Below are 24,759 nucleotides of genomic sequence, written 5' to 3'. Positions count from 1 at the left end.
GCATGGAATATCTTTTTATTTATCTGCAACTTCTTGGAACTTCTCTCATAAATATCTTATAGTTTTTGGTGTACCAGTCTTTTACTTCCTTGGTTAAATTTATTTCTAGGTGTTTTAGTCTTTTTGATTCAGTTGTAAATGGGATTGTCTTCTTAATTTCTCTTTGTCATAGTTTGATTTCAGTTTATAGAAATAATATTTTCATGATGATTTAGTGTCCTGCAACTTTACTGAATTTGTTTATTAATTTTAACAGTTTTTTAGTGAAATCTCTAGGGTTTTTTAAATATAAAATATCAAATAATCTGCAAGTAGTGACATTTTTATTTATTCCTTTCCAGTTTGATGCTGTTTATTTCTTTTTCTTGTCTAGTTGTTCTCTCCAGGATTCCAATTCTATGTTGGATAAAAGTGGCAAGAGTGATCATTTTTCTCTTGCTCCTGATCTTGGAGGAAAAGCTTTCAACTTTTCACCATTGAGTATGGTATAAGCTGTGGGGTTGTCCTATATGTCCCCGATATAACTACTTTGTTGAGAGTTTGAATAGATGGATGATGACTAATTAATTCCACTTCTAACTGTACACTAGTGAAAAATACTAATTTTCCAAAAGACAAATTCAACACATGCTAGTTTTACAAGCAGATTATGAAACAGTTCTACAGCCCAGCTGGGTTTTTTTTTTTTTTCTGGAATAAATGGATGTGGGTAGAAATGGTTGAGAGGTATGGATTCTCAAAAGTGGCTTTGTTGACCCCAGATCTACATTGCCTACATTCATTTAACAAATACTAATTAGGCCCCATTATATGCCAGACACGGCGAGCTCAAAGTGACTCCTAATCTGCAAACGCTGTGGTCCAAACAGATTTCTCCATCTACTTCAAGACCGATTATCTCCAATTTGTCCAAGGCACCTGGATCCGCCCAAGCAGGAGTGACTAACTCCTGCTCACAAAACATCACCCCTGGTCTGCTCACAGAAATCTGTCCTTGAGACCTGAAAGTCCACCATTAAAGGAGAACCAGCACACTAGCTGGAGGAACACTTAGGATGTGGAGGCAGACCAATAGGTGAGGACACAGTTTCTGTTCGGCCACTGGCTTGGCTGAGAAATCCTGGGGAGCATTACCTAATGCCCTGTGAGCCTGAGATTCGTGATCTGAAAAGGACCTGTGGATACAATTGTCATCAGATTTCTGTGAGGAGGTCAAAAGAACTCTAGTGAGTCTGCCCAACACTGAGCAAATGTTGGTTGCTGCTGGGCAAGTGTTGGTTTACTTCTCACCCTGTTCTTTCCCTACCACAGCAGGGATGCCATTGCCATGTACTCACGGCATAGCAATGATGTAGGCAGAATTCCAGACTGACACAGGAAGTAGCCATGTGAACACACATGATGTCATAAAGGATACTCCGAGCCGTTTCTTCGCGGAGGATCCGTTAATACCATGGAGGGCAGGGGAACCCAGGCAGCCTGGGTGAGAGGCACCAGCTGATTTCCGGCGCTCCTGTTGTTGCCTTTGATTTTGGCAGAGCAGCCGGTGAGGCAGGGATCGTGCCGAGATGAACCCTTCCAGTAAGTGGATATGCGTGTGTGCGTGCACACACATGTGTGCTGTGGTCTCTCTGGCTGTTTAATCTGATGCCCACTCTCCTGTGAGATTCCCAAAACAAGGCTATGCTTGAGATTGCTCCTGACTGAATCACCTTGATGAGGGAGGCCTCTGCCCTGTTTAGGCACCCAGCTTGCTGGTCGGTCTGAGTTCCGTAGCTGTTAGCGGCTCGCTTTTAACTTCCCCTTGACAACGTTATTTCTGAAGTAATGTCAGTTCTCAAAAAATGACTCTGATGCCCCCATACACCATACATTGACCATGGGCCGTTATCCCTCCTTTTAATATTTGAGTTTTTCCTTTAATATTCATCAAGCTAGATCATCTCCTGGACCGTCAAACTTCAGCAAATTTTAAAAGAATTGAAATCTGCACGGAGCACATTCTCTGACCATAATGGACCATGTCAGAAATCAATAATAGAACGAAGAAAGAAGAATTCCTACACACTTGGAAGGGTCAAAATTCATTGTTTTGCATGTGGATATCCAGTTGTCCCAGTACCATTTGCCGAAAAGACCATTTTTTTCTTTCCAACAGATTTTTTTTTTCAGCACTCTCATTGACAATCAATTGACTGTAAATGTGAGGGTTTATTTGTGGACTCTCAGTTCTACTCTCTTGATTCATGCACTGCCTGTATGCCAGCACCACATAGTCCTGATTACTGTACCTTTGTAGCAAGTTTTGAAATTAGGAAGCGTGAGTCCTCTAACTTTGTTCTTTTCTTTCGAGACTGTTTTGGTGCACTTACATATGAAGTTTAGGATAACCTTGTCAATTTTTGCAGAGCAGGATTTTGACAGGGATTGTGTTGAATCTGTAGATTGCTCTACTGCCATCTTAACAATATTAAGCCATTTAGCAATATTCCACCCCATGGAAATGGGGTGTCTTTCCATTTATTTAATTTTTTTCAACAATGTGTTATGGATTTCAGAGTATAAGATTTGTGCTTCTTTTGTTACATTTGTTCCCAAATATTTTACTACTTTGATGCTATTGTAAATGGGCTTGTTTTCTTAATTTCATTTTTGGACTGCTCATTGCAAGCACATAGAAATGCAAATGAGTTTTGTACGTTGGTCTTTTATCCTGTAACCCTGCTGAGTTTATTAGTTCTAGTAGCTTTTTGGTGGAATCTTTCGGATTTTCTATATATAAGACAATGTCATTGAGCATTATACTATTTTTTTAATCCTTCACATATATAATAGTATGATACCTTTTCCATGGGCTGGCTTTCTTTCTTTCTTTCTTTCTTTCTTTCTTTCTTTCTTTCTTTCCTTCCTTTTTGGAAGCGAACTATCCAAAATGTTACTTTTCCAAATTCCCTGCGAGGTTCTTTGATTCACACTCCTACTCCACCCAAGTCGCTGTCCCAACTCACCCTTCTTCCCATGCATACCCAGCACTCACTTCTGAGACCACTCGAGTTTCATCCCAGACTGAGTGGAAAAAGCATGCACCATTTCCTGCTGCTCCTGAGAGAGGGTGGGCATGGTGCTGGAGGTCAGTGTAGGCTCTTGGTTGGAGAATGCACTCCGAGTCTCATTGGGGGTGGCATCTCTCACAAACAGCTCATCATTCACGATGCATAGACTGAAGGGAAAATGGGCCCTCAGACAAGTGGATGAATGTACAACTCCACATCCCCAACAATGATCCTGCTCCCACTGCCATTCGGGAACCAGATTCCTTCCATACCCCTACTGTGCCTGCCCCCCCCCATACCCAGATTCCTGGGCTGGTGCCTCCACCCCTCCCACAGAGCCCACCTTTGCAGGGACTGTCTACCAACCTCACTAGATGTGTACTTAACCTGCAACCCAGGGATGATTTTACACCCACATTCATCCCTTACAATAGCCCAAAGGAATGGACGGTCTAATCCCCATTTTTTGAAGGAAGACAATGAGTCACAGAGAGGTCACATGACTTAACCAAGATCACACACACCCAGAGAGTGCTGGGGTCAAGAAGAGAACCCAGTGCTCTAACTCCAGAGCCCATGCTCTTAACCACCAGACCAGACTGCTCCTTGGAGCTACCTGTTGGCTTTCCACAATACTGAGAAAACCAAGATGTCTTCACCACCATGCTCCCACACCCCTGAGCCCAGGCTGGGATGAGCATTCCCACCTACAATGTAGCACTCACCTGGAATTGCTGGCAGGGGTGGCGATGAAGGTCCGGGTGAAGGCACGAACAGAACCCTGAGACTTTCCCTCCACTTCAACAACAAACAACAATACCCCCTTAGGGTCACACATGCTTCACATGCCCACACAGTGTTCCCCAGTCAGGGTCTGACTTGATACTCATGCTGGAGGGGACAGTTGTTCACTGGGAGTCGGGGTGTCTGGTATGGGGATGGCAACAGTAGAAACAGTCTGCTCCCAGTGACAGGGCCTCTACTATGTGACAGGAGCTGTGACAACCACTTCACAAGTTCATTCGATGCATTTTTCACAGCTGCCCGAGAGGTGGGTATTATTAGCCCCATTTTGCAAACGAGGGAACTTAGAGGTTAAGTAACCACCCCAAGTGGTTCTCAGAATAAGATCTGGGATGACAGCCATGAAATTCCACAGACAGTGTCCCTATTGCCCAAGCTGTTTGGGGCAGACAGGCATAGACCCGGTCCAGACCAGGATGGTTTGGGGACAGCATGGAGGCAGGAGAACAAAGAGGGAATAGGAAGAGAAGGAAAGGGATCAGGGAAGCTGGGACAGTTCTGAGAGGGAGCCCAGCCAGTGGGGAGGGAGCAGTAGGGCATCTGGGGAGGGGCTCTATGCACACTCACCTTCCTTGAACACCCCGTTGACAGAGAAGCAGAGCATCTTCTCCTGAAAGGGAAGGGCCCGGGTGCTAAGTCACTTAAACTTCCTACCCACCTGTGGCTTTCTGGGGCTGCCCTTGGGAGGAAGCAGGTGCTCACCGTCTGGAACCACATGTCCACCAAGAAGGAGCTGAAGTCATGCTGAGTTCCGGGCAGCACACAGAGGGAGCGCACGATGTCACATTTTGTATGCTTCAGCGGCTGAACACGCAGGGCTATGGGGAGAGGAGAAGCAAGCGAAGGTCGGGGGTTGCCACACCCTGGGCCCTATAATACCCCTGCACACCCCCTTTCCCTGCCCAGTCTTCTCCATCACACACGCACAGGGGTCCTTGGGCTTCTTCATATTCCTGCTTTCCTTGAAGTACTCGCACAAGCTGCTTCTGGCAGAGAAAGAGGAACAGAAGGTGTTGGTCTGGCCAGTGGGGGTGTTTCCAGGAGCTGCCCTGTGTCCACTGGGGAGCCACAGGGCCCAGGAACAGAGTCTGAGCTTTGCTACTCACGCGGCTGGCTCCCCGGGGTTGAAGGGAATGGCCAGGGAGAAGCAGGCCTCATCGTGGTAGGCACCGAGGAGACCCTGACGGTCTCCAGAATCGTAGATCATATAGTACCTGTGGGACAGTAATGAGGACAGTCTGTCTCTGTGGTCTGGACCCCAAATGCGATTTCAAGATCCAGTCAGCAGTCCTGAGCTTGGGTGGCCTCGCCCATCCTAGCCATCCCCTTCCCCAGATTCCCAGGAGTACTTACTGCTGCAGGAATTGCAGGACTAGACTCTTCAGTGCATCAGATCCTTTGTAGCTTTCCTGGAATCAAAAGACATTTGAGACTATGTGGCTGATAAAGCCTCCTTTGTAATACCCCAAATGCTGTTTGATCAATTTTCCCTCACCTTGCAGGGCTTTATCAAGCAGGGTGTGTCAGTATCCATGATAACTGGCGGTGATAACTCCTGGCCATCCTGGAGAAGGGAAGAAGTCAGCAGTGGAGACCAGGGAGGTGGCCCTGGATGATCAGGGGTAAAGATGAGCCCAAAAGAGGGTGAGGGTCAGAGGTTAAGTATGAAAGGGCACTGGAAATCACATGGACAAGATTTGAGTGGGTGTCTTCATCATGAGTTCCTGAAAGTATTTATACTATTATATGCAGCGTGTGTGTGTGTGTGTGTGTGTGTGTGTGTTGACATTTTTCCAGAGAGCATATTCGTGTCTTTTTCAGGAGTCCTGGTCCCCTAAAATGGATAAGGTCTGACACAAACATGTAATCTAGGCAAGACCCAAAGGGCTTGAGGGCAGGTGTGGAGGTGATCAGTGTTAGTAAGAGACAATGATGAATGTAGGTACTTACCAGGCGTAACAACTTAGGAAAACAATCCCTGATGGCACTGTCCAAAACCCAAAATAGAAAGAAGTGACTTATAGGACAGGGTTGCAAAGCCTCTCTCCTTCCCTTTCCCTCCCTTCCCTCCCTCTCCTTTCCACTGGGTAGCTCCCACCTGAACTGCCCTGACTCCCTTCTTCAGTGCTACGAGAAGCACTATTTAGAGCCCAGTCTCCAGGACTGCCTTCCCCTTCCTGCCTCCCTTCCTTCCTCCAAGTCCCCACTGAAGACTCCAGAGAGAAGAGGGAATGGAGTGGGAGCCCAGGGCTCTGCTACCTCACTAGGGGTCCAGCATGGTGCAGGACCATGATAACCCCTCAGGGATGGCCCAAGATGCTGGGGCAGGGAGGTGAGTGAGGCAAGGCCCAGGAGGCAGGGAGGGAGAGGGAGGGGGGATGAAGACAGAAGAAGGAGTGAAGGTAGGAGGGGAGAAGCGGGGGAGACATAGGGGAACCAGAGACAAAGGAGGAAGAGAAGGCAAAGCAAAAGGAAGGGAAAGAAGCTCTACCATGGTGGTGGGGATGAGGAGGAAGAGAGAAGAAGGGGGGAAATGGCTCCCCGGCTGCAGTCCTTTCCTTCATCTGCTCTGGCTGGCCCTGGCACCCAAGGTAGGAATGGAAAACATGCAGGTGTTGGGCTGGGGGCCCATTGCATGCTGGTTGAACCTTTGTCAACTGTGTGAGCTCAGTCTGAGCCGGGCGTGGGAAACGAGGCAGCCACGGGGGCAGGAGACCTACCCCAGAGGGAGTACCAGGTCAGGCCCCAGGTCAGCATGGGGCTGAGAGTCTGTGGCCCCCTCTTATGATCACCGCCTTCCCTCCTGATGGCCCCAGTGCACCTGTGCCTGTCTCAGTCAGTTCCTAGCCTGAGGAATCATACCTGTGCTGGGCTACCCAGGGCTCCTCTGAAGGACCAATCGGGATGATGTGATGTGTGGAGGGAAGGGAGGGAAATGTGCCTCTGAGAGGCCTGTCCTTCTGTCCTCTCAAGCACCTCTGCCCTCTGCCTTCCATTCCTGCCTCAGGAAGCCCTCTGCTCACTGGCAGTCACGCACTTCTGGCCTCTTGACTCAGGGAACCCTGGTTTCTCCCAAGGAGGGCCCCACTCCTGGCAGCGGGTCAGAGTAATGGATGTCATCATGATGGCAGCCATTCATGGCTTTGGCCCTCAGCATGGGGCAGGAAAGCCACCATGACAGCCTGAGATTAGAAGAGAAACCCTTTTGGAGCAAAGGAAGGGGGTTCCCTCTCAGAACAAGGGAGGGAAGCCCCATCTCAGCAGGGAGTAGGAAAGCCTGTCTCAGCATGAGGCCCTGGGCTGGAGGACCCTTCTCAGTCCAGGGCACCAGCATCTGGCTCAAGGCTGCTCAGCCCTGGTCCTGGGGAGGAGGAGGAGCCCTGCTTCCTGGAGCACACTCTTGGAGGGCATGCTAAAGAACACTGACTGCAGAGAGGTGGAACACAGACCCCAGACCAAGAGAACAGGTGAGCAGTTCAGAGAAAGGAAACTCCTTGCAGGTGAGGGACACGGAGAGAGGAGAAGGTGGGGCCTTATGGCCATTCCAGAGGACCCGGCTTGCAGCCTTCCTGCATACATGCATTCTCAGGGACAGTTCAGGCTCCCAGGGCCCAAAGGTCCCCAGGAAGGGTGACAGGGATTCACACTGACCTTATGTAGGTGGGCTGGTCTGGAAAGGTGTCACACAAGGGGTTCCCTTCTAGCCAAAGCTCTTCAAGATCCAGCCCTTTCATCTTGTTTAACTCCCACACCAAGTGCAGCTAAGAAATATGGGGAAGAAACTGGCAAGGGGTCCCAGGGAAAGAGAGACACACAGGCCCCTGCACCCCTAGCCCCCACCTTTCCACACAGGTACCTTCTCCTGCCTCCTGTCATCACTCTGATGAGCACTACCACCCACTGTCAACCCCAACTCTGATCTGGCTCCCTCTTCTCACCTCATTTTTGGAGAGGTTCAGGATCTTGACTGTGGGGACCATCTCTATAATGTCAGACAGGCCATCCAGCCTGTACAGTTTGTTGTTGCTCAAGTTCAAGGACAACAGCTGTTGGTGAAGAAGAGTTAGAGTGACAGTTACTGTCTAGGACCTCAGAGACAAATCTGTCCTCCACCCCATGAGTTCCACCCCCTACCATTAATAACAGCACTGGGCCTAAGGCCTCACCTCGGGGTAATTCTCCTCAATGATCTGCAGAGTGGCAGCCATGCAGTTTCTTCGATTCAGGATTAAATCTATATCATGGCCCACCAAGTCTTCAGGAAGCCGAGAGGAAGCAATCAGAAGGCTGAGAGGGGTCCAGGGCCAGCACCAAAGCCTCCCCATGTCACCAACCGTCAGTCTCCCTCCCAGGCAGATCCCTATGCCCTCACCTGCCCTAGAATTACTGCTGTCAAGTGTACCTGGGTCAAAGCGGAGACTCTGGAGGTCAAGAGCTTGCTGGGAGACGTCATAGCGTTTGTTCATGGTCAGCTGCAGAGAGAGGTGGAGAGAGCCACCGAGAGGCGCTGGTGGGGATAGGGAAACCAGGGGCTGGAGGAAGAAGAGGTGGGTCTGGGTGTGGGCACACAGTGGGCTTTGAGCCTGCATTACCTTTAACTGCTCCATTTGTTCTGGTTCCAACTTATACCGCACAGAGTAGGGTACAGTAGAGGGATTGACAAAGATAGATATCTGCAGGAAGGAGAGGTGGGGTAAGCACCAGGAACTCTCATTCTAAAGAAGACAACCAGCCCCTGCCCTGTCCTCCTGCCCTGGGACCAGGTAGAGGTAATGCCCTCAACACATACCTTTCGGTTCTCCTCGTCACAAATCTTGTAGCTGACATCCTTCAATGCAGAGGCAGTGTCAACATCCCGGACAAAGAACCGAGCCTGGTTTTTCACGTAGTGAAACTGCAGGCGGGGGAGGCAACAATAATTTTGGAGGATAGAGTCTTCCTGCTCAGTGGGCTCCCCCCGCCCCCACTTCCCTGTGCCCACTCATCTGGCTTCACCATCCTCTCTTACATCCACTGGAGTGAAGGGGACACTGCAAAGGCTCTGGATTGAACTCATTAGCCATGTCTTGTCATACTTTCTCCCACAGGGAATCTAAAGGTGAAAAGAAGGGATGGGAGTAAGGAGAGATAACATAGACTTAAAGCTGGAAAACAGACCCAACAGCATTCTTGTCTGACCCTCTACTGAGCTTTAGAGGGGTTCGAAAGAAGGGAGCACTGGCATTACTTCTTATTTTTGTGCCAAATATGGATTTCCTAGACCCTCCAATGGAAACAAATCTCCATTGGAAAGCTCTCCTCCAAATAATTGACGTAAGGTTGTTTAATGTGGTCTTCCTTTTTCACAAGGTTCCAGGGTATTCTATCTAATGCAGGCCTTGCCAAGACACTCACGGTGATCTTGAACCAGCTCCCTGGGGTTCCATCTTGTGTGTTCTCCCCCATTTCTCTCTTCAGATTTTTTCCAGCTCTCCACACGGTAATATGCATATGGCCTTCATTTTGCCATTTCACTCTCCTCTTGTCGCGCCGCGTGCTATAGGGAGCGCTGTGAAGGGGAAGTGGAGAGGAGGAGGGTGGCCATAAATGCTAAGAAAGTCTTCTTCTATACACCCTCACCTCTCTGTCACCAGGAGTACAGTTAGGATTGCTTAACCATTATTCCACTTCCGGCATTCTTCGGTTTTCCAGTGAGAGAAGAAAAAGAAGACCAGGGAGCGTGAAAGACTCGCACCGTCCCAGGGGCTGCTACATGCAAAACAGTCTGCCCAGTCACTTACTGTCTTACTTGGGGCTCCTCCTGGACATCCCTCATCAACACATTTCCATCATCCTCCTGGAGGTGTGAACGCTGAGGCTCATATCCACCACGTTCATAAGGAGGGCTCCTCTTGCCAAAATTACCTCGGAAAGAACTCCAAACTTTCTTTCTTCCTTGAGGTGAGCTACCACCATCATTGTATTCTCAAAAGGGAAACAAAAATACAAGTTTGAAGGCACATCAGTGGTCCACTTACCGTGTACCACATCTTAGGCTAACACCATGGTAGGGCAAGCAAAGTGTCAACCTGCCCTGAGGGTCCAGTCCCCCAAACCCCGGAAAGGAAACTCCTCTGCTTGTCCAGATACGAGAGCCTTATTTGACAGATGGCACGATCAGGGGAGGAATCCTGGGGGAGGAGGAGGAGGAGGAGGAAATTGTATTGAACCTTTTAAAGAATGAAGCAGGATTTATAAAAAACAGAGATGTGTGCATCCATGGATTAGATGGGTTATATCTTCCACCAGGAAGATATCTGAATTGTGCCTTCTCTCAGGCCTGCCTAAAAGCCACAGGAGGGGCGCCTGGGTGGCTCAGTCCTTAAGCATCTGCCTTCGGCTCGGGTCAGGATCCCAGGGTCCTGGGATGGAGTCCTGCATCGGACTCCCTGCTCGGCGGGAAGCCTGCTTCTCCCTCTCCCACTCCCCTTGCTTGTGTTCCCTCTCTCGCTGCCTCTCTCTGTCAAATAAATAAATAAAAAGTAAATAAATAAAATCTTTAAAAAATAAAATAAAAACCACACCAATACCAGGGAGGCAATCTCTCTCATGCTTCCCCAATACAATCAGCCCCCCAAACTGATCCCACTATCAGCAAGCTGTACTTCCTTTGCTGGTGCAGTTCAAGTTTAACATCAGGTGGGACTGATGCAACAGCCTCCTAAGCTGTCCCCCTCCCTCCCGCCTCGCTGTCAACAATACTCAGTTTGAAATATCCAGAGTGAGCTTTCTTTTTGCCCAGCCTGAAATGCCTTTCAGCAGAGGGGACAACTCTTCCTAACCTCAGCTCCTCTGTAAAATGACCTGAATGACAAACTGGGATGATATGTCAACTACCGCTTCCAAGTGTGTAGGAATTCTTCTTTCTTCGTTCTATTATTGATTTCTGACATGGGTCCATTATGGTCAGAGAATGTGCTCCGTGCGATTTCAATTCTTTTAAAATTTGCTGAAGTTTGACGGTCCAGGAGATGATCTAGCTTGATGAATATTAAAGGAAAAACTCAAATATTAAAAGGAGGGATAACGGCCCATGGTCAATGTATGGTGTATGGGGGCATCAGAGTCATTTTTGAGAACTGACATTACTTCAGAAATAACGTTGTCAAGGGGAAAGTGTTAAAAGCGAGCCGGCTAACAGCTACGGCAATCCTCAGACCGACCAGCTAAGCTGGGTGCCTAAACAGGGCCAGAGGCCTCCCTCATCAAGGTGATTCAGTCAGGAGCAATCTCAAGCATAGCCTTGTTTTGGGAATCTCACAGGAGAGTGGGCATCAGATTAAACAGCCAGAGAGACCACGCACACACATGTGTGTGCACGCACACACGCATATCCACTTACTGAAGGGTTGCATCTCGGCACGATCCCTGCCTCACCGTCGTTCTGCCAAAATCAAAGGCAACAACAGGAGCGTCGGAAATCAGCTGGTGCCTCTCACCCAGGCTGCCTGGGTTCCCCCTGTCTCTACCATGGTATTAACGGATCCTCCGCGAAGAAACGGTCGGGAGTATCCTTTATGACATCATGTGTGTTCACATGGCTACTTCCTGTGTCAGTCTGGAATTCTGCCTACATCATTGCTATGCCGTTGAGTACATGGCAATGGCATCCCTGCTGTGGTAGGGAAAGAACAGGGTGAGAAGTAAACCAACACTTGCCCAGCAGCAACCAACATTTGCTCAGTGTTGGGCAGACTCACTAGAGTTCTTTGACCTCCTCACAGAAATCTGATGACAATTGTATCCACAGGTCCTTTTCAGATCACGAATCTCAGGCTCACAGGGCATTAGGTACGTTCCCCAGGATTTCTCAGCCAAGCCAGTGGCCGAACAGAAACTGTGTCCTCACCTATTGGTCTGCCTCCACATCCTAAGTGTTCCTCCAGCTAGTGTGCTGGTTCTCCTTTAATGGTGGACTTTCAGGTCTCAAGGACAGATTTCTGTGAGCAGACCAGGGGTGATGTTTTGTGAGCAGGAGTTAGTCACTCCTGCTTGGGCGGATCCAGGTGCCTTGGACAAATTGGAGATAATCGGTCTTGAAGTAGATGGAGAAATCTGTTTGGACCACAGCGTTTGCAGATTAGGAGTCACTTTGAGCTCGCCGTGTCTGGCATATAATGGGGCCTAATTAGTATTTGTTAAATGAATGTAGGCAATGTAGATCTGGGGTCAACAAAGCCACTTTTGAGAATCCATACCTCTCAACCATTTCTACCCACATCCATTTATTCCAGAAAAAAAAAAAAAACCCAGCTGGGCTGTAGAACTGTTTCATAATCTGCTTGTAAAACTAGCATGTGTTGAATTTGTCTTTTGCAAATTAGTATTTCTCATAATTGTAGAGTTAGAACTAGAGCTAATTACCACCCCCTCTGGATTAATGCTAAAACTATGGCTTTTCCGACCCTAGGAAGGGAGGCTTTTGCAAACTGGTGGCAGAAATGAGGAGAGGCTTTCCTTAAATCCTGCAGATATAGCTTCCTGGGTATCTGGTATGTGTAGGAAGAATGTTCTGGACCCACATGCATGTTTGTGGTTGCTCAGCTTTGTGACAGCAGTATCGTCCTTGTCTCAGAGGAAAGTAAGAGTGTGTGCATGCACATGTGTGTGTGCATTGGCATGCATTATTGTCTGTTTTACATTTGTATAATTGGATTACAGACACATGTATTTCAAATCATGTTGGAAAGTGCATTGCCACACAAAACTGGACCCTAATGTACATTTTCTTTTCATGTAATATATACTATATATACCAAATTTTTGCTTCTTGTTTTTAACATGCCCTTTATTTTTTTTTACATCTTGACATTTTAATATTTGAATTGATTTTCAAATTTAAAGTATTAGAATTCTCTATACAAGGTATTCTTAATGGTGGAGGCCAAATTACCCAGTGGAGCATGGCTTGGGATTTAGGGCAGTTCCGAGATTTAAGTCTGTGCTCTACAGCTTCCCAGAAGAAGCACATAAATATTTTAAATTATAAGAGACAATTTCCTAAGGATATTTACACCAATATACTTCTCCACTAACAGTGCAGGAGAGTCTAATTTCCTACAATATGTTCAACCATTCAAAAGTGATCCTTACACCTTGACCCAGACATTTCACTTTTAAAATTTATCATACAAAATACTTTCTGCCAAAATATATACGTAAAATTATGTAGCTGTGCATTACAGGCTCTTTTTTCCCCTTCTTTACCCCATTTTTATTGAGGTATAATTGACATATCACACTGTGCATGCTTAAGGAATACAGAGTAATGATTCTACTTACATAAATAATTACCACAATTACTTTAGTTAACATCCATCATCTCATATAGATGCGAAAAACAAAGCTAATAAAAAAGACATAAAAGATTTTTCCATGTGGTGAGAACTCTTAGGATTTACTCTCTTAACACCTTTCAAATATACCATAAAGCAGTATTACCTATGATCATCACATCCCTAATACTTATTTCTCTTATGACTGGAAGTTTGTACTTTCCTAAAAGTTTTAATTTTAATTCCAGTGTAGTTAACATACAGTGTTATATTAGTTTCAGTTGTACAATATAGTAATTCAACAGTTCCATACATCACCCAGCACTCATTACAACAAGTGCACTCCTTAATCCCCATCACCTATTTCACCCATCCCCTACCTACCCACCTCCCCTCTGGTAACCATCAGGTTGTTCTCTATAGTTGAGGGTCCATTCCTTTCTCTCTCTCTGTTTTGCTCTCTCTCTCTGTCTCACCCTCTCATTTTTTTTCCTTTGCTTATTTCTTTTGTTTCCTAAATTTCACATATAAGTGAAATCATGTGGTATTTGTCTTTCTCTGACTGACTTATTTTGCTTAGCATTATACTCTCTAGCTCCACCCATGTCATTGCAAGCGGTGTGATTTCATTCTTCCTTACAGGCTCTTTGACGCAGAAAGACAATGGAACCAGAGAGAGGGGACCAGATAATGACAGAAGAGGGGTAGAAATGATTGTCCCTCAAATCAAGGATAGATGGGAAAGAAGGGGGCATGGGTACATGACATATGGAGCAAAAAGGCCAGGGGTTAGATGTATGGGCCAGAAAGATGAGTGTGATCATAGGGAAGAGAATGAAACACAAGTGGAAAAAGCCTCTGAGGAACTGGATGCATCCTGGCAATATGCACCTCTCTGGAAACCTTCCTTTCTTTCCATGTATAACTTGTCTGTCTCTGTTACTTCATCTTCAAGTTGAACACCAGAGAAACAGTTCCCACACAGTCTGAGAGAGCTGGTACAGGGGAACAGTGTGCAACAATGGGTCTCTTGGACAGAGGACTGGATTTCAGGTCATGTTGGTCCAAGACACCACATCAATCATTGCCTACTGGACTTTGAGTCCCAACCCAGTGCTTATTCCAGCCCTAACACGGAGTCGCACATTATTGGTTAAGGGCATCGGATTTGAAGTCAGATCAACCAGGGTTTGAATCCTGGTGCTAAATTCTGTGGCCCAGGGCAAGTAACTTTGACTTCATGGTGACTCACCTTCTTTTTCCCTTTTTTTTTTTTTAAAGATTTTATTTATTTATTTGACAGAGAGAGAGACAGCCAGTGAGAGAGGGAACACAGGCAGGGGGAGTGGGAGAGGAAGAAGCTGGCTCCCAGGGGAGGGGCCTGATGTGGGGCTCGATCCCATAATGCCGGGATCACGCCCTGAGCCAAAGGCAGACACCTAACGACTGAGCCACCCAGGCACCCCTTCTTTTTCCCTTAAATTGAGGATAGTGATAGTTTCCACCTCATGAGAAAATTGTGAGAATTGAGCTAATATCTGGCAATACAGGCAAAGCCCCTGGAGAAATGCCTGTGACATAACAAGCACTACAAATAAGTTAGTCATTACTAGGTCAGGAACTTAGTGGCTGGGGCTTAGTAAGAGATGAATTTGTGTTAAATGCATTTGTTGTTAGGAGAAGGAAAACAGATGGGTGAATGGGAGCAGGTTGCAGTGTCAGCTATTCACATATTTTATAAAGTGGCAATGGTTAAACAGGGCAGCCCTGGTGGGAAATAACCTGATATACTGTTTAAGGGAACCAAAATTAAAAGATCACAGAATGAAACCGGCATCTGGAAAGATTAGGTGGGGGGCTTAAGTTCCCATTTCCAAAATTTGGGCAAAGAAAGCCATTATTACTCAAGAAACGGTTCAGGCTTGAGTGGTAGATTACAAAAAGCAAGGTAGAATATTCTTCGTACCACATGATACAATCTGAAAAGAAAAAAAGTCAGGATATAGTACTGTATATTACAGTATGGTTCCTCAGAAGAAGATATTAACAAATGTTTATGTTTTTTTATGTGCAAATGTAAACATAAAGAAGTCAGGTTAAAAGAATATGTGAGAATGTCAACCGTATTTATAAATGGGTGGTTGGAATGCATAATAGGTATGCTTTAATGTTTATGTTTTACTTGCATAAAAGGATGTTTCTGCCTGGGTCAGGGTTTTGTCAGGCACTGGAGGCAGGGGAGCAGTGGGAAGCACTATTGTTACTGACTCATTATGCAGCACAATAGGAACAATCGATCATTTATAAGCAGATGTATCTTCTTGCTTATTAATAAGCTGTATCACCTTAGACAATTCACCCAACTTCTCTTGATCCCAGCTCCTTATATGTAATAATCAGAGATTAGTTCTAACCACCACCTTATTAAGATATGGAACATATACTGCACCCCAAAAAAGTTCCCAGTTAATCTCCTCTTCATCCTCTGGCTGCATGCAAACCTTGATCTGCTCTCAGTCTCTCTATATTACTTTTTCCTGTCCTAGAATTTCATATAATGGAATCATACATCCTGTACTCCTCTGTGCCTGGCTTTTTTAACTCACATTTTTTAAAGATCCATCCATGTCCTTGCCTTTTCATTGCTAAGCAATATGACATTGCATTGATTTGTTTACCTTTAATGTCTTAAGAAAGTTTCAGGAGAAAGTGAAAGTAGTTCCTTGTGTTCAATCACCATCTTCTTGGTCAGTCTTCTGTTCTTATATAATGATATAATTTCATCCTTTGTCACTCTTTGTCTCTCTAGGAAAATACTATCTTAAGGTCTTTTTCACCCTTTTCTATTTTTTTTTAATTCCCTCAGTGCAAATCATTTGATTTTTTGAGTTTGTTCTGTCTCTTCTATGCTTACCCTGAGTTGTGACTATCTCCTGCAGAGGAGGCTTCACTGCTGGGCTCTTAGGTGCTTGGCTTTAATCCATACTTCTCTCTGGCCTTGCCAGCAGTTTGGCTTCCTCTTTGATCCTACCACCGGTGGCCCCTGTTTTATCACTGTGTTTTCCCATTTCCTTTTCCTTTTTTCTTTAAAAGGAGATTCTTCTCCCTTTCTCACGTGAGAATCCTTACTCCATACTTTCCAGCATAGCTATATATTTATTGTTCTTAGATTACTATATGTATTTGTTATTGGAATATTATTATTATTCCAAAACAACAATTATAAAATTTTAAAATTAAATATTGTAAAATACTTGCTCTCTCATCACTTAAATTGTTCAAGTAGTTCTCAACCTTGTTTACACACTAGAGCCACTTAGGGAGACTGAAAAAAACTCACTAGCCCCAGGCTATACCCACAACAATTAAAGCAGAATTGGGGTCAGAACCAGGCAACCACAGTTTTTAAACTCTTAATGTGATTGCAGTGTGCAGCCAAGGTTGAAAACCACTATGTTAAAAAGCATCAGCTTTTATGCCTGCCAGAAGCGAGAGAAATGGCTGCCACCTCATTCTGCTGACTTTATGCTCAGTGCTATTTTGGGGAGCTAGTGATTCCATTAGCTTAGAGCAGGGATTGGCAAACAACCTGTTTTTGTATGGCTTACAAGCTAAGAATGGTATTTATGCATTTGAATGGTTTTCAACCAAAATCAAAAGAAAAATAATATTTCCTGACACATGAAAAGTATTTGAAATTCACGTATCCGTGTCCAAACATTAAGTTTTATTGGAACAGAGCTATGCCGTGTCTATGGCAGCTTTTGGTCAACAATGGCAGATTTGAATATCTCCATCAGAGACTTGAAAGGCCTGCAAAGCCTCAAATATTTATGATCTGGCCGTTTTCAGGAAAAGATTGCTGAGCTCTGGCTTAGAGCAAATGTCCTTAAAGCAAGTGCACAGTAACTTTGGTAAGTGGCTGGAGGTCACTTTGCCTAAGCCCAGGAAGATTTACTGAAGTTATTCGTGACTTCATTGTAGGGTCTTCCCTCAGTAGTCCATTTGGTCATGGTGTTCTGGCTCAAGTGTGAGAATTGATTAAGGGACCATCATTTGCCATGAAGATGGCTCAAGTCACCAGATTTAGAGTTTTACTTATATTTTGTGCTCTTATATTTTATTATAAATGAATATTTATTTGTATTTCATTTATTTTTACACTGATCAAATGCAACTTTAGGGGATGTTCAGATATTTCAAGATCCAAAGGATCTGTTGATCAATTAGCCACCTTCAAAGGTTGCTGTAGGTCGAACCAACCATGTGTGTCAAATCAAAGTGCATCTTGACCCAGGAGGTTAAGTGCTTCTACTTGGCCGTGACTCCAGGATCTCATCATCCTCACTGAAATGAGGGTGACCATGTCAAGTGTAGGACCTCCCAACTCATCTGTTGGATGCTTAACTGTCTATGCCACCCAGGCACCTCTGAATGCTCCTTTTAATGTATTGTTGAAATAGTTTGCTAATTTTGTTAAGGGGTTTTGCATCTTTGTTGTTCAGGAAACTAAACTGCTTCTTTGTGGATGAAACTTGTCATCTGATCTCCTTTGATCCTCACTGTTATCTTTCACAGTATGTGTTATCACTATTTTTCCTACAAAGAAGGTAAAAGAGCAAGTTAATCACTTGCCACAAGGCACAGTGCTAGGAAAAATCAGAGCAGGAACTCAAGATCTACACATATCCCATAACCCAAGTTGTGCTTCATTGACTTCTGGAGCCTCCCCACTGCTTGGGGATGCTCTCCAGCATTGATCAATCCACAGGTTGGAGTTCTGTGATGTCTAGGTATAATTCATTAACTGTTTAAATATTGAACCATATTATTTCCTTAATCATAAAAATCTATTAAATTTTTAAAAACTCTTTGCTTAGAAAAAATTAAAAAGAATATGAAAATCTGGGAAGAAAAAGTGGCGTATATATTACTGGCAAAAGATTAATATCCTTCATATAAAAAGACAAAATTGATGTAGAAAGACAAAATTTTATCAACTTAGAATTCTCATTAAAAGCAACAAAACTGTCAAATAAAGTCATGAAAATTTTCTCAGCTACAATAATTACAGAAATTTTAGTGCAAAACTTGTGATAATATATGCAATGATAAATTTTCAAAAGTGGAGATACTGGGACAGATAATATGCTATTTTTTAGGTGAAAGAAGTGTAAAAACAGGCCCTTATCATATACTGTGAGTTTTCCACTTCACATTTTTATAATTTTGTTTCACTTGGCATAATCTTTTAGAATTTAAAATGTTTTATATCATTTGTATGACATTTAAAGTGTTCATATGCTTTTAGGAATCTATGGCATAGAGGGAACCCCAGGTTGCTGATGAGGGCCCATATCAGAATGGGATCCTTTAGAATCTCTCCTTATGTCTGGAATCCCTGCCCCCACTGATTCTGCTGCCAGGACTTGCAGTTAATATTTTTCTCAGTGTGATGGTGAGGAATTCTATGTGAAGGGTTCTATACAGAGGCTGACACTCAAATATGCAGACATACCTCTATACTTGTATGTTTCTTTTGCTCAAAGTCTTTATCTTCACACAACTCCCCCTGTGTGCCTCTTCAGTTTGGAGTTCATTTCAGAACCAGTGCCCTAGTAGATTTGTAGTTAGCAAAGGTCATGGCTTTACTGCCTTTTGTGCAAGCTGACTCCGCTCTTTGCACTCACTGAAACTAAATCTCCTATCAACACTATACTAAAATACTCAGTTTATGCCTCCCTTATAGACACACAAACACAGCTACAGAGACAGAAGAGACAAGAGACATAGTGCTTGATGAAGGTGAACGTGCATTAATAGTGGTCCAGATAGCTACCGGAGAGCATTGGTTTTGACACATTTCACAAATCACAGCCTGCACACGGTGGTGGTACTAACACTTTGCTTCACATGGAGGTGTAAATGAGAGTTTGAAGTTCAAGAGAGAAGAGTGAGCTGGGCAACTAATGATGTCAAGGGCTAGCATTATAGATTATCATATTTATGAAAACTATTAACATTTCAGTGTGCTCTGCCTTGAATTCTGAAAAGAGTGCTCCATTGGCTTTTCTGCCTGAATATGTAGGGTGCCAATTAACTGTGAAAATTGAAGACTATTGCTCCTGCAGAGATGTCTTTAACTGATAGAGGTATCATTAGGCAAAGTTTGTCTGAATATTTAGGAAAGTGAAACGATATTAATATTAATTAACAAAAACACTGCTCAGACTTACTTTGATTCTGAGATATGTGTCCTCTGCACCTGAAATACCAAGACTGACCTCTTAACATACAGTGCACTAAGTCTCTGAAATGTTGCAAGAATCTCCCTTTGGTTCTTCCTTCTGCTAAAGAAAAATGTTTGTGTGAGTGTGTGTGTGTGAGAGAGAGAGACAGAGACAGAGACAGAGAAACAAAGAAAGAATGAAAAAGTGAGTAAATGAATAAATGGATATCTGTGAGTACACTGACAAATAGGCAGTATTAACTGTAAATAACCTGTTATGCATCCAGCAGGAGTTATATTCCATCTTCCCCTGGCACACAAAATCACATATATTTGTTACAAAACTCCTTTTTAAACATATTATTTTGAAGGTTACTTCCAAAGTATTTTCCTTTATGTGAAAATAAAACTTTCTGGATCATGCATGTTTATAATTACCATCTTGGGTAGGCCACCTGGCATAAGTCAATATGTTCTCCCCAGTTTTTTGAAACCAAAACCCCACTTAAATTCCTGTTTTTGTTAGTAATATCAGTACCAAAAATGTTTCTCTTTCCTTTTTATAATTAGAGAAAAGCAATAGCTCAAGTATTGGCAATGATAAATAGAAATAAACACCCTGCTCAATTAGTGAATGAAATCCAGGAAACAGAAATTAAATTAATAGCACAAACAAAAAACAATTTTAAATCATGCTTTTTATAAAGAACTGGAAGACAGAGAGAACGGAAAACATTTAACTTGCCTGAAGAATTCCCTTATCTTTTCAGTTGTCAAAGAAGTTGACAAAAATTGAAAACAAAAAACTAGAACTTTCAAGTACCAAAAAATATTCCATGTATAAAAATACAAACAAAGCAGTAGGACCCTAAAAATGTAATTCAAATTCCAGTCTTGGCTACTGCCTTGAAGGACCTTCTGATGATTGGATGATGCTTTTGGTGGACACTGATGCATTGTCCATATTCTCCCTTTCAATTAAACAAGTGTTGCTCCACAAATACTAGGAATACTTTCAGCAGGCAGTTCTCACAGCTATAGATAGACACCTTAGGTCTTGCTCACATTTGATGATTGACCTTACTCCAAGTAGAGACTACTCTGAAAAATGATTGTAGCTCCAGAACTTCCTGTGGGGTTGGTTAAGGCTCTTGTTGGACCTGCATGACAGCTTAACTTCTCTGTCTGTCCAGTACTGCTTCCCACCATTTACTTAACAGGTGTTGATATCAAGGACTATCCTTAATGAACACACCGTATGCTAACATCCATTTAAGAGATTGATTACAGGGAAACTAAAACCCACTGTGTGATAGTGCTTCACAAATTATATTCTCTCATTTGACCCTCATCAGCTTCTGCTGGTGAGAAAAAATTACCTCCAGTTTATAGATCAGTTAATGTATTAGTTGTTTACTGCTGTGTAACAAATTACCTAAAACTGTAGTGGCTTAAAAATTAAAAAAAAGAAAACACTTATTACCTCATAATTTGTGTCAGGAATTCGGGAGTGACTTAGAGGATGACTCTGGCTCAGCCTTTCTCACAGGTTGTAATCAATATGTAAGTCAAACCTGAATGTTATCTAAAGGCATACCTGGGGCCTTAGGATCTGTTTCCAAGGTAACTCATTCACATGGCCATTAGCTGGAGGCTTCAATTCCTTGCCACGTAAGACCTCTCTACAAACTGAGTATCCTCACAACATGACAGCCAGCTTTCTTTAGGGCAGTGATCTGAGGTGGGGGAGAGAGGACAGAGACAGAGAAAACAGAGAAAGAACAAAATCAGGAAGCCACAGTGACTTTTATGACTCAGTCTCTGAAGTCAATTCTAGTCGTTTTTCCTGAATTATCCCCATTTTCTAATACCACAAAATCCAGAGCAAACCCCCATTTCTTTGAACCCGCTACAAAATCACTTAACAGAAGCCCAAATTCTATGTCATCAGTAATATCCACTATTGAGACACCCCCGTGAGTCTCCTCTGTGTGCATTCTGCCTCACTGCAATGAGTAAAAAGTCCAACTTTGTTTGATTACAGGTGTGTTCCCAGTGTTCTTTTGGCTAGAGAATGAGATAACAAGATGGTCCTCAATTGGTTGGACACACCAGTGTAACAATGCAGTTTCCAAAGCCCTCTCACTCCTTGTTTCTACAAGTATCTGGTCTCCATGCTGATCAAAGATCTGTGAGGACAGAGTCCACTACAGATGCCTGTACCAAGGAATAGGTAGATTGTATGTGATATGGTATAGAGTGTGATGTGGGAGAACTGATTAGGAGAGAAAGCAGCAAATGGAAGCCCTGGCCAGAAGGGTCCAGCAGCAGCTGCTATGTTCATTTCCCTGACCCCCATCACATTCTGCTTTAGGGATAGGGTTGCATGGAGGCTGGGTTGTGGAATTTATGTGGGATAAGCTCTGAAAAGAGGCATCGTTTCCATATGTTCTTTCTTTTTCTGACCATCAGGTACAAAGGTATCAAGTATTTGAACACCTCCAAAGAGGTGCACTTCTTACATGGGTTGCTGGTGGCAGACCCCTCCCTGTCCCCCATCAGGGCCCAGGAGCCTCTGTAGGGAAGGTGCCCCAGAAGCAGCTGTAGTTCTCCAGGGAAGTAGTTTTGATTATATCCCTTTCCATCCCTCATCTCCAATCAAATTGTGTCTTTCTTCAGAATACCTCTGGTTCCTGTGTGTTACTCTCTGTTCCTAATACTTTGTCCCAGGAATTGTCTCTGAACTGATACCCTTATTCCTGGGATCCCTGGCTGTAGTTCCCACTTCCAGCCCTAGTGCATAGCTGTGGACTCTATTGATCCTACCTGGTTTCTTATAATACTTTAATGGCATCATGCTCTTGATGACCACAGAATTCCCCACCAGGAACTGCCTCTTGTGATCCCACCATTCTGCAACTTCTGTGCTGGAGAAAGCAAGTGGTTGGATGTAAACACTTCATCTCCTCAGTAGGCATATCCAAGGGAAGAAACATCAAACCTAGAAAAAAGGTTATACACTGCCCCCCACCCCCACCAAAATAAAATAAAGCAGGGTGAAGGAGTGTCCAGACGTTCTTAGCACCTTAACTTTCATCAAAGAAAGGTGGTGATGTAATGGTAAGAAGGAAGGCGAACTTTCTGGAGGTTGGGGAAGGCAGTCATAAAGGCATGACCTAAGGTAGACCAATAGCCACAGAATCCCAGGACCCTGCTCACTCCCCAGCAGGATGTTGTAAACCATAAAATCTGCAGGATTGCCTTATCACCAGTTCTCTGTCTGGCACCTGGTCAGCATTTAATGGTTGCTCAATGCATGAATGGAGCCTTAACTATCATCCAATCCATTTCCTCTGTATTTGGTGCTAGATTATTTTGCCAGGTCTGCCATAACAAAATACCACAAACTAGGTGACTAAAGTACAGAAATTTAATTTTTAACTGTTGTGGAAGCCAGATGTTGAAGATCAGTGTCAGCAGGTTTGGTTTCTTCTGAGACCTCTCTCCTTCACTTGCAGATGGCTGTCCTGTGCTGCCGCTTCACATGGTCATCCTTCTGTGCTTATACATCCCTAGTGTCTCTCTCTGTATGTTCTAATCTCCTCTTCATTTAAGGATACCAGTCAAATTGGATTAGGGCACACCCTAACAGACTCATATTAACCTAATTACTTTTTAAAAAGTCCTATCTTCATGTGGAGAAAGGGGAACCCTCTTACACTGTTGGTGGGAATGCAGGCTGGTACAGCCATTCTGAAAAACAGTATGGACATCACTCGAGATGTTAAAAATAGAGCTACCCTATGACCCAGCAATTGCACTACAAGGTATTTACCCCAAAGGTACAGATGTAGTGAAAAGAAGGGGCATGTGCACCCCAATGTTCATATAGCATCAATGTCCAAAATAGCCAAACTGTGGAAGGAGCCCAGATGTCCTTCAATGGATGAATGGATAAAGAAGATGTGATCCATATATACAATGGAATATTACTCAGCCATCAGAAAGGATGAATACCCACCTTTTGCATCGACATGGATGGAACTGGAGGGTGCTAAGTGAAATAAGTCAAGCAGAGAAAGACAGTTATCATATGGTTTCACTTGCATGTGGAACATAAGGAATAACATGGAGGACATTAGGAGAAGGAAGGGAAAAATGAAGGGGGGAAATCAGAAGGGGAGACGAACCATGACAGACAATGGACTCCCGGAAACAAACAGAGTTTCAGAGGGAAAGGAGTGGGGGAAGGGTTAGCCCGGTGATGGGTACTAAGGAGGGCACTTATTGCATGGAGCACTGGGTGTTATATGCAAACAATGAATCATGGAACACTACATCAAAAACTAATGGTGTACTGTATGGTGACTAACATAACATAATAAAATCTTTAAAAATGGAAAAAATTAAAAAATAATAAATAATAAAAAGTCCTATCTTCAAATACAGTCACATTCTCAGATACTGGTGGTTAAAACTTGAACATAAAAATTTGAGGAGAACATAATTCAGTTCATAATAAGTGGTGCCACTAAAGTATAGAGGGTGGAAGGAACTCCCAATGTTCTAGTGGCAGAAGGTTTTCCAGCTTCTAGAAAAGTATTTCCTATGTCTTGTAAGGCCTTGATCCTTCCTAGACTTCCTCTTTATAAATATGTTGTCCCTATTTACCAAACTTCCCATCTGATAGTTTTTCTGAAACTCCTTCCCATTTTCCTCTTGAGGGCACCTATGCCTTTCCTAGCAATAGGTTTTCTGTCCTCAAATTTCTGCTTCAGCTTATTTGTGGATGCCACTGGCCTCTCTGAAGAGGGAGTACATGCTCATATGACTCAGCGAAATGGAAGAGAAATAATGACAGAGCCCATGAAACAAGGATGCCCTCTATTATGTGTTGAATTGTGTCCCCTCCCAGAATTTATATGTTGAAGTCCTAACCCCCAGTACCTCACAATGTGACCTTATTTGGAAATACAGCTGTTGCAGGTGTAGTTAGTTAAGATGAAGTCATAACTGGAGTAAGGTGTACATCTGTCAAATATGATCAGTGTCCTTATAAAAGGGAGAAATTTGTACAAATATGCATATAGTGAAGATGATATGAAGAGACACAAGGATAGGATAGCCATCTATAAGCCAAAAAAAAGAGGCTTGGAACAGATTCTACCCTCACAGCTCCCCATAGGAATGAACTCTGCTAACACCTTGATTTCAGATGTCTCACCTCCAGAAATGTGAGACAGTAAATTTTCTATTTGTATGTCCCAAACCTCCCAAACCTTTCCTCTTGTCTTGTGTTAGTGAGATTTGGATTACAGGCTTTGGTAACAGAATGCCTCTGGATCTGGGTTCTGCCACT

The 24,759-nt window shown here is 43.9% G+C and overlaps 1 protein-coding gene across 1 annotated transcript in view; it reads right to left on the bottom strand.

Moving 5' to 3' along the window:
- The window catches only part of LOC103675079 (nuclear RNA export factor 2), an 11,730-nt gene extending 1,920 nt beyond the window's left edge, over window positions 1-9,810 (bottom strand). Inside the window, exons 1-18 of the mRNA XM_040619816.1 lie at window positions 9,638-9,810; window positions 9,252-9,405; window positions 8,866-8,949; window positions 8,647-8,751; window positions 8,450-8,530; window positions 8,260-8,329; window positions 8,024-8,112; window positions 7,796-7,903; window positions 7,509-7,618; window positions 5,808-5,844; window positions 5,353-5,421; window positions 5,211-5,266; window positions 4,964-5,071; window positions 4,785-4,843; window positions 4,560-4,675; window positions 4,425-4,467; window positions 3,779-3,851; window positions 3,038-3,220 (exon numbers count right to left, since the gene is read on the bottom strand). Coding sequence (XP_040475750.1) covers window positions 3,038-3,220; window positions 3,779-3,851; window positions 4,425-4,467; window positions 4,560-4,675; window positions 4,785-4,843; window positions 4,964-5,071; window positions 5,211-5,266; window positions 5,353-5,421; window positions 5,808-5,844; window positions 7,509-7,618; window positions 7,796-7,903; window positions 8,024-8,112; window positions 8,260-8,329; window positions 8,450-8,530; window positions 8,647-8,751; window positions 8,866-8,949; window positions 9,252-9,405; window positions 9,638-9,672 — 1,580 coding nt within the window. The 5' untranslated portion in view covers window positions 9,673-9,810. The remainder of the gene's footprint in view (window positions 1-3,037; window positions 3,221-3,778; window positions 3,852-4,424; window positions 4,468-4,559; window positions 4,676-4,784; window positions 4,844-4,963; window positions 5,072-5,210; window positions 5,267-5,352; window positions 5,422-5,807; window positions 5,845-7,508; window positions 7,619-7,795; window positions 7,904-8,023; window positions 8,113-8,259; window positions 8,330-8,449; window positions 8,531-8,646; window positions 8,752-8,865; window positions 8,950-9,251; window positions 9,406-9,637) is intronic.
- Window positions 9,811-24,759: the final 14,949 nt, after the last annotated feature.

This window comes from Ursus maritimus (assembly GCF_017311325.1).
Source record: "Ursus maritimus isolate PB19 chromosome X unlocalized genomic scaffold, ASM1731132v1 scaffold_X1, whole genome shotgun sequence".
Classification (NCBI taxonomy): domain Eukaryota; kingdom Metazoa; phylum Chordata; class Mammalia; order Carnivora; family Ursidae; genus Ursus; species Ursus maritimus.
The sequence above is the reverse complement of the archived record's forward strand: the minus strand, read 5'-3'. Positions and strand labels throughout refer to the sequence as shown.